The 9,974-nt window shown below is 40.3% G+C and overlaps 1 protein-coding gene across 1 annotated transcript in view; it reads right to left on the bottom strand.

Moving 5' to 3' along the window:
- The window catches only part of ddhd1b (DDHD domain containing 1b), a 37,054-nt gene extending 27,253 nt beyond the window's left edge, over window positions 1–9,801 (bottom strand). Inside the window, exons 1-7 of the mRNA XM_067573125.1 lie at window positions 8,444–9,801; window positions 6,667–6,852; window positions 6,085–6,213; window positions 4,391–4,538; window positions 4,177–4,286; window positions 1,164–1,270; window positions 476–732 (exon numbers count right to left, since the gene is read on the bottom strand). Of these exons, the coding sequence (XP_067429226.1) occupies window positions 476–732; window positions 1,164–1,270; window positions 4,177–4,286; window positions 4,391–4,538; window positions 6,085–6,213; window positions 6,667–6,852; window positions 8,444–9,221 (1,715 nt within the window). The 5' untranslated portion in view covers window positions 9,222–9,801. The remainder of the gene's footprint in view (window positions 1–475; window positions 733–1,163; window positions 1,271–4,176; window positions 4,287–4,390; window positions 4,539–6,084; window positions 6,214–6,666; window positions 6,853–8,443) is intronic.
- Between the last annotated feature and the right edge of the window lie 173 nt (window positions 9,802–9,974).

Consider the following 9,974-nt stretch of genomic DNA (forward strand, 5'->3'; position numbering starts at 1 on the left):
CAGTTTTCTGGGGTCAGAAAACGCTGCCTCCATGAAGACCTGGAGCTCCGTGAAGCAAGGCCACAGCGGGAAACTCGCAGGTGAAGAGGTCTAGCTCTGCCTCAGGTGACCAATCCTCCTGGTCAGCCCAGCTGCCGTCATATACCACAGATGAGGACGTGAGAAGGACAACTGTACAATGTACAGTGGCTCAAAAGAAAATCGTCATGACTGCACGGATGAACCAAACACCAACAGCTCTTAGAGGACGAAGCCTATACGAAATAGAACTGTTGGCTCTGAGAAACTGTGAATGCCATTTTTTCACCATTTCTTTGCATTTCATTGACTAAACAGTTAAGAAATAATTGACAGATTAATTGATAATGAAAATAATCGTTACTTGCAGCCTTTGTACATTCAGTAACAGTTTCTTCCCTTAACAGATGTGGACTCTTAACATGGACACGGACCAAACTAACAATCTGTGCAGTACCTGAGGCGTGTCAGTCTCAGCTGTTCCTGAAGGTGGCGCTCTTCATCGCTCGGCCAGCAGGCCTTCGTTTCTTCGAAGTCCGGCACTTCTTGATGATGAAAGCGCACGGGGTCCCAGCCAGTCATGATGTCGAAGGTGATGACACAGCCTAGCGAGTGTGACACGATGGACACCTTCCCATTTTTCTCAAAGTCTGGATTCCGCGAGCAGAAGAGCGAGTACAGACGGTTCAGCTCCAGAGTCAGACCCCTGTTAATCTACACACACACGCGCACACACACACACACACACAAACACACAGTGTGCATATATGCTTAGGATATACTGTATACACAGTATATAATTAATATATATCAATTTTAATTTTGTGTTAATGTATACATATTAATATTATTGTGTACTTATTATTGTGTAACACACATTATTTTGTCAATAAGATTTGAAAATATTTGGTCATGTTTAACGCTTCAGAGTCTCAATAAATATTCTGTTATTTCACAGACTGGCAGTGGATCATAATTAAATTAAATTGTGTCTGACAGGAGTTAATACACAGTCATGGGACTAACTACCAGCAGGGTGACAGAGATACAAACCGCAGCAACACAGATGTGAGGAGACAGAACAAGGCTGAACTTAAGGCTGGATGTGTATGTTAAAAAAAAAAAAATCTATATCATAGTCTCACCTCGTCTCTGTACAGAGGACTGGTGTAGTACATGATGTCCATGGCGCTGCTGTTCAACATGTCTCTGAGACCTCGCACTTTGTCTGGAGTGATGGAGTCCACCGTGTCTGCAAGAACACATGAATACATCAAACACAGCTGTTGGATATTGGATTTATGTTCCAGTGAAAAGCATTGATTCTGATCTGCTATTAAACACATACAGTATGTTAATGTTTTACACTGATAATAGGCAGATGTTGAATGTCAATAGCTGCAAACTGTTCATCTGTCCAACAGTTTGGTCCAGTATGAGCTATGTCCTGACAACTGCTGGCCATGAAATTTGGAATCCACAGTCACAGTCCTCAGAGGATGGGTCCTAATGACTGTGATGACCCTCGGATATTACATCAAGCACCTCTGTTCAGTCAAAATGTTTCCTTGACCAACCCCCTTTGTCTATGACAATTTATCACAAAAATACTAATTGCCAGATTTCAGTGAAATTAGCTGAAAATCAGCGTTTTAGTTAACCTCTAACTCTTTCCAGTTGGAAAATTCACAAACCAAAATGTCCACTTTGTACCAAGCTGCAACCTCCAGGGCTGAAAAATGAAGCCAATGCAGAAGTGCCAAAAAAGCCGCCGACTTTGAGCTTCAAAATCGCTCTTCAGAAACCAATGGGTGACATCATGGTGGCTACGTCCATATTTTTTATAGTCTATGCTTTGTACCCACACATCTTATAATCTAACCAGTAGCCCTTTTCATGTTTATGACCCTATGACCTTTTCTCTAGTCCCACGTCAACATTTTTAGTCCCACAATTGGAAAAGACTTTAAAGTTTCTTTTACATTCTCACCAACACTTCTGTATTGAAAACTGGAAGGTTAACTAGCGGGATTAATAACATGGTCAAATGTTTATCAATTTTCTAGCTTCCATTTCATCGAAAGAAATATTGTATGTTGTATATTGTATGTTTTGTGGGCAGAAACCTTAATGTTTATGTGCCACATGGTCACCGTGGTTACGATGGCATTTGGTCTTTACGTGTCCCCGCCTTTAGCCATATTCCCATTTTCCCAGGCCTCTGCATTTCCATTCCCTGCCATTCTCCACCTGTCCACAAAATGCCCCCGGACATGCTCTCCTGATTCGCACACCCACCGGCTCACCTATCCCCCATTCTGCCAAATCACTCGTATATATACCTGTCCAGATTGTTCACTCTTTACCAGTTAGTTGGGTTGTCATGTGGTACACTTGCATTCCAGCCACCTGTAGCCTACCTGATCCTGATTTTGTTCTTGTTATCCCGTACCTGTTTCCTGTTCCCTTGTTTCTGGTTATCCATTTGTATTCTGCTACCTGTGGTTTTTGGAAACATCATCAAGAGGTATGGCACAAATTTCCATAGTTATGCTGATGACACACAGCTTTACATTGCTGTGTCTCCTGATGACTCAGAGCCAATAGATGTCCTTTTTAGCTGTATCTTAGATATCAAGTTATGGATGGCAGATAATTTTCTACAGCTCGATCAGGACAAAACTGATGTATTGGATATTGGTACAGAAGCTAAGAGAGACAAACTCAATGTGAAACTGCAAGCACTGGCATTACACCCCGGTCGTCAACAAGTAAAAAACCTTTATCTTTGATTCAGATCTTCGTTTTTAGCCTCACATTAGAAACATAACTAAGAATGCATTTTATCATCTTAATAACATTGCCAGAGTGCGACCATTTCTTTCTCAAGCCAATACAAAGGGACTAATGCATGCCTTTATTACCTGCAGGACTGACTATTGTAATGCTCTACTATCTGGTCTCCCTAAAAAGAATATAGCTCAATTACAATTACTTCAAAACTCTGCTGCACATGTGTTGACCAGGACCAGAAAGACAGTACACATTACACCGATTTTAAAGTTTCTGCACTGGCTACCTGATTGCTTCAGAATTGATCCTTTTATTGGATTATAAAGCTCTTAATGGTCTTGGGCTTACCTATTTATCAGATTTTAGCCTATGAACCCTCTAGAACCCTCAGGTCCTCTGGTAGTGGCCTTTTGATTATCCCTTAAGTCATAACAAAAACCCACAGTTAGGCATCCTTTCATTCCTATGGTCCTTGTCTCTGGAACAGCCTTCCTGAAGACCTGAGGGTAGCAGAGAATGTTTTATTTGTCTATTTATTTGTGTATTTTAGTCTGTTTTACTTCTTGGTATATCATTTTATTTTATTTTTTTACTTTCTGGATTGTTTTCTAATACCCTACCTTTTATTTCTGGTTTTACTTACTTCAATATATCTCCTCTCTTTTAGTATTTCACCATTTTATCTTGTGCTCTTAACCATTCATTTACTTTTTATCTACTTAGTGGAGTTTTTATTTATTTATTTTTGCTATTTTTAGTTTTTATCGATTTCTAATCCTGCCTGAGATTTATAATAGCGTTTCCTCAGTTCCTGTTTTTATTGAGTGCTGTTATTATTGATGCATTATTAATTACAGAGCCATTTATCTCTTTGTGTGTGGATGGGGAGGGTCCTGTTTTATCGTGTGAAGCATGATAAAACAAAAGCACTTTGTGTTATATTTGTTTGTATGGAAAGTGCTTTACAAATAAAGTCAGATTGATTGATTGATTGATTGATTGATTGATTGATTGATTTACCTATTATCTGTTTTTGACCTGCCTGCCTGCCTTGCCCTCTGGACTTGCTGCCTGCTTAGACTTCCGTTTTTGGATTTTAGATTATTAAAGCACCTTTCATTTAACTATCCTGCCTTGGTGTCTGTGTTTGGGTCCTCCTCCTGTTTGCCTCATACTCACAACTGTGACAAATACTGAATTAATCTCAGTTACAATCTCTCTGTTTTAAAAGGTGGACAGGTGGATCAGTACAGAATAATGTCATTATTACACACAGTCTTAAGGTAGAACACATAATGCCATTACAGTTTTCCTGCAAAAGGACAGCTTTTGTTTTGGATGGCTTTGAGCAGTGGTGAAGCATACCTCCATCGAGAGCGAGTTTTGACCTCCACTCTACAGGAAGGAACTCTACATGCTCTGTGGTGCGATCAGAGAAGTGTTTCTCCTCCATCTTTCTGGCAGCATCTCTCATCCTGCACACCAGCCGAGACAAAACGATTATTCTTGAGAATGATTCTGATTCAATTCGATCTTTTGTGCTACCGCTGCTACCACTGAACAGCTACAGTTAACTCACATGCTGGTGTTCCTGATAATGCGGCCTTGGTCCATCTTCTGGCCGATGCCGTGCACCACAAACACAATGTGGGTAGTTTCAGGTGGGGTGTCTTCAGGTGCTGCCTCCTCCACGTACCCCCGATGAAGACGGGTCCCACTGCTGGAGGCTGGGGACACAAGAGGACACATCACTAATTGAGGTGATGTGTTCCACAGCAGTGTGTCTGAAGTCACTGATGACTGATCTAAATTTCTGCCATTTAACAAAGCTGCTCAAGATTTATTAAAGGGTCAGTTCACTCAAAGTACAAAACAACATATTTACTCCATGTAGATAGTTTTGGTTTTATTTGTCCAGGTTTGGAGGTATCTGTCTCAGAGATTTCTGCCTCCACCACAACACAATAGAGGGGAATGAAATTCAGTTTGGACTGCTCACAGTGGTGATGCATGACATCTGAAAAATTTACCAACGGCGTCTCTCTCCAGAAAGTACCTGTGTCCCGGTTTCATCCTACATACTTACTTCACACAGTATGTGCTGTATACTCATTTTTATGGTGAGTTGGTGAACAAGCGATCAGCATACTACATGCCCCGATAATCTGGAACTCTTTTTAGAGAAAATAGAGAGTTTAGAAGCTAGTTTAGTTTAATATATTGTGTTGAGTTTAACAGCAGTTGTTACAGATTTTTAACTGTTGATTTCAAGAGGAATTCTAAAAACCTAAAAAATAAAGATTACTTGAAACTACTGATATTACTGGAAACTTTATTGTTCATTTTTGTTGATCTTCATACTTGTGGACAAACTGCACTTTTTCCCATGTTGACCTGACCTGCTGTACACTGACTAGCATTTAACTGGAAGTGATTATTTGGTTGTTTACCAATTGAACACTGCAATTATTAGGAAATGAAAGTGTTACCAGTAGTTCTCATCCAAGTCCACAGCACTTTTAGGACTTCTCATCGATGTTGGCTCACGTGTATTAATTCATTATTAATTAACAGTTCCAACACAGACTAGAAGTCCTAAAAGTGTCATGGAAGAAATCATAGCCGTTACTGAGCTTGCATGCCAACACATCCATCTCCATGACAACTAAACCAACTCACACCGCTGATAAACATATGATACAGTTCAAAGCACAGGATGAAATTGGTGGGTGGACAGTGAGCTGGGATTGTGTTGTCAAATGTTGTTAATATTCTTCATAGGGGCTATTTCTTTGGTAGAAAGTAGTTCCAATGAAGACTGTTCATAGTGCAGTTCACAGTGTAGTTCACAGTGCACCACAAATTACTTTTTTTGTAATTTGGGTGAGTTTTTCAGCTCAGAATCTGTAACTAGTCCAGTTTGGCTTGCAGTATGGCCATTGAGTACATTAAAATAGCAATAAACAACCATATTTTAATCCAATATTTTATAAATTGCCAGATAATTTATCTAATTTTTGACCTTGACCAGTCAGATGTTGTTTGTTCTTCTGACCATACCATACTTCTTTATCTTATTTGTCTACAGTGCTCTTATAGTGTAGTCCTTTGGTGACCCTTGACTTTGTGTCTCAGTCCCATTGTACAACATGTCAGCATGGTTCACCAGGTCAAAGTCTCTGTAGATTTTCTCAGGGAACTGATTGGCTGAGCAAGACTCCCCATGATCCAATCTTTTCTCTTGTGTACACTTCCGTACATTTATCCATGTACCTTTAGAGAAGCCCAGTTTCTGAGTGACAGTGCGTGCAATCTTGGAGGTCGTGGCATCGCTGTACAGGTACACCTCGTCCACACTGTGCCAGTCCACATGACTCCGGCTCAGCTTCAGACTGTGGATGGCTGGGAGAGAGAGTCACACATTAATTAACGAGTGACACACTTTATCCAGCTTAATTAAATCATCATTCCCTGTGAGTATGAGTAGAGTGTGTGTGAAACATGTGAAACAAAAGTCTGACTGTACACACACTCAGTGCCTCCTCTTCTCTCAGGTGAGCTTCCTATTTGTTCAGCTTGAGTCAGCTAAAATAGCATCACCTGACCTGTGTTGTGGCCTTGTTCTGAATGGCAGAGTTACACACGCATCCCTTTCACAGCACCTGCAGCCTTTCCCTGCCTTTCTCTTTACTTCTGTTTTTACCTGTCAATCTAATCTCTATAACACACTCACACACTCTACACACACTTTTGATCTTCTTTGTCCGTCACACACAAATATACTGTACACATATGCATCTTTCTAGGTCTACTTTCTTTCTTTCACATCCTGTCTTACATTCCTTAATGTCTTACATTCCTTAATGTCCTTGCTGTCCACTGTGGTGGTCACCGCCTCCATCTCGTAGGTGTCCCTCATCTGTTGCCCCCGGAAACGGGCAAGGTGCTCCAGCTCGATGAGGTCACTCTCGTCCTCCTCCAGAGGAAGCCATGTTCCATCAATGAACCACTGACCCCTCATCACAGGAATACGGTCTTGCTCTGAGGGACAGCACATGATGTTTGCCACGCTATTTGAAGGGTTGTGCAGCCTTTGTTTGTTTAATTTATGTGTCTTTCTGGTACAAAAATCAAAAGTTCAACCTCCCTCTTTCATTGAGCATTTTTCAATGAAAGAGGAATCATAAATAGATGTAATCTGATGGAGAGGCCACATTGGATGTACTCTATACAGTATAACAACATTATAGCAGCTGTGTGTGAAAAAAGAAGAAAAGGAAAGATATTTGTGTGTATACCAGAAACACATTTCCTCTATGTAAATAAACAAACATTTGGGAACATAAAAACTGTACATGAAATAATGCATTTATCATGGTCAGCTGTAAGTGCAGAGGTAGCAATAATTGTTGCAATAGTAGTGTTTAGGAGCGTAATTACAATTTAATTTAGAGCTGAACTGATTAGTCTGTTTATCAATAAGATGATCAATAGAAAATGACTCAGCTGCTATTATAATAATAGATCATCTCATTTAAGGGATTTCTTAAGCAAAAATGCCAAAAATGTCTGTGGTTTTCCTAACCTGCTATGATAGTTAAATGAATAGCCTATGTTTGGGTCTGGGCCTGTTTTTGGACACAGAAGCAACGTGAGTAATGAGTAAATCACAAAGCTTTAGGAAATCATTTTTTTGTATTTTCTGACATTTTATTGGTTAAACAATTGATTGATCATCAAGAAATGAATCAGCAGACTAATAACTAAGACTAATCTATGATGAAAATAATCATTAGTTGCAGCCTTTATTTAATTAGTCAAAGTTGAGGCAATCTCAGTGACACGAGGGAGCTGCAACTGAACAATTTCATGATCAAAGATGGATATTTTATTTTGACAGTGAATTTATAACTTAATATTTAAAACAGTGTTGAAATGATTAGTCGATTAATTGATTAGTTGATCAACAGAATCAATAACATTTGATAATCCATTGCTTGTTTAAGTACTTTATCAAGAAAAAATGCTTGAAATATCATTGTAAAGTTAAATGAAGTTTAAAGTAAAGCTTTGGGTTTTGGACTATTGATCAGACAAAACAAGATCTCTTTGGGCAAGAATCAAACATTTTATAAAACTATTGTTGAAAATAGTTCACGTTTGTTGATAATGAAAATAGGGTTCAGTTGCAGACCTAAACAATGTCACAAATAATGACATAATTATGTGATGTTTTCACATTGTTCATATGACTAATTAACTGACTGACTAATTTCAGCAATGACGAGTGCAGTGGTCACGGCAGACACAGTGGGCATTGCATTAAATTTGTAATAGTCATCCACAGTAAAGTCATATTGACAGTGAGCTACTAGTAGCCATGCTGGATGTGGTATCAGTATAGTAGCAATGCTAGTTGTAATAGTGGTAGTGCTGATCTCGCTGATCTCTAGTAGTTGAAAGTAATGTCAGTACTAGTGGTATTGGTAGCAGTATTATTATAAAATTATTAATATCATTAATGCTACACTTTATTCTAATTCAGTAGCAGTAGTGGCTTGGTAGCGGTGTTACGAGAAACAGTTATGGCAGCAGTTTTATCATTTTGGACATAAATCATTGGCATGCTCACGGTTCCAATAAACAGGGTAGCATTCCTTCTCCTTGATATCCACTTCATAGAGCCCTCCTCTGACACACACTGCCTCCACGCTGATACTGATGTCCGAATTTTTAATCTCCTCTGACGCTGAGCGCCACTGCCCTCCGCCACGCTGCATCGCCGGCTCCGCCCGGACACTTCCACCGTCCACCGCCGCGCTCTCCGGTTGGATCTCTCCGGACTTGGCGGTCTCCTTCCCCTCGGCCTCGACCGGATCAACGGGGCGTTTAACCTTGTCGGGGTTCTGCTCACAGAATCTCCGATAGACAATCTCGATTTTCAAAGAGTCGTGTCCGACGAAAGGCTTCCACGTCCGCTTGTCCTCTTTGTAAAACCACCGAACCTCCTCTGGTCCCAGCTCCGTGACGACCTCACCCCGGTGCCGGGAGCTATTAGACCGAATGCGTTTCTTGGTTGAGACGTTCCCGTCACTTTCGGTGTAGTTTGGCTCGATGTCCAGATACGATGAGCCCGAATATTCCTCCCCACCCAGGCCCAACATCATGCCATCCTGGGATAACCGGTGCGAGTCGCCCCGTAACAGCGGCAGGTGTCTCTCCAAGTCGGTCTGCATTGGGTCCCTCTCCCCGCGGGCAACACTATCTCCCATCGGATTCTCGTCGTAGCCGGACACAAACACGTCATTTGCCATATCCCATTCACTACTGCTGACAGAGTTATTCTCCGAGCTCTGTTGGCGGATAGTCGGTTTATCCTTCATATTGCTCATGGTTCTGTCGCAAATCATTAGACTAAAAACATGGATATAGACTAATAAAAATATCACTGTTATGTTTCTTTCTTCACTATTATAGCTACCGTTATGCCAGACTAACGGCTTTCTCCCCAGCTGGTAACATCTGTATGCCGAACTGCCCTGACCCCGACAATATTTCTTATCATTTTAGCTACAGATTTTAAAAGATTAGCCCTGGCAATTTAAACGACACATTTCCTCCCGTTTTTCTGCCTGTCCATACTCCGGATCACTCTCCCGTTTCCCCCCTTCTTACTGCTGGAATAACCAGTGAACGGTACTAGCTAGGATGGTAAACTCAGGCTCTAAATGACGTCAAGTTAAAAATGACAAATATAACTTCCTGTTCAAACATTCAAAATAAACTCCATATTGACGGGCAGGCATAAACGGATTTAAATTGTTTGTAATACAGCAGAAAGCACACACATAAGAATAAAATATAATGGGTGAAACCACAATTTCTGAAATATTTTACTACTCAAGTATTTTACTACTCCAATTTACTACCATTTAATTTTCAAAAGCTGCGCTTGTATCGCGCTCTTTGAAGTTTGTGTATTTTTAATTTGAAGGCAGATTCACTGTATAATGAGCTTTGCTCTAGCTATCATTCGCGAGCATGACTTAACATCTATTAGGTTGTTAGCTTCAATACGAGAACCTGAGATTTCGTTTAAATGTAGTCAGTAACATATTTAAAATAAACATATGTTGTAAAGTGATTATTAACTGTACTCTTGG

This window comes from Thunnus thynnus, chromosome 18 (assembly GCF_963924715.1).
Source record: "Thunnus thynnus chromosome 18, fThuThy2.1, whole genome shotgun sequence".
Lineage (NCBI taxonomy): Eukaryota > Metazoa > Chordata > Actinopteri > Scombriformes > Scombridae > Thunnus > Thunnus thynnus.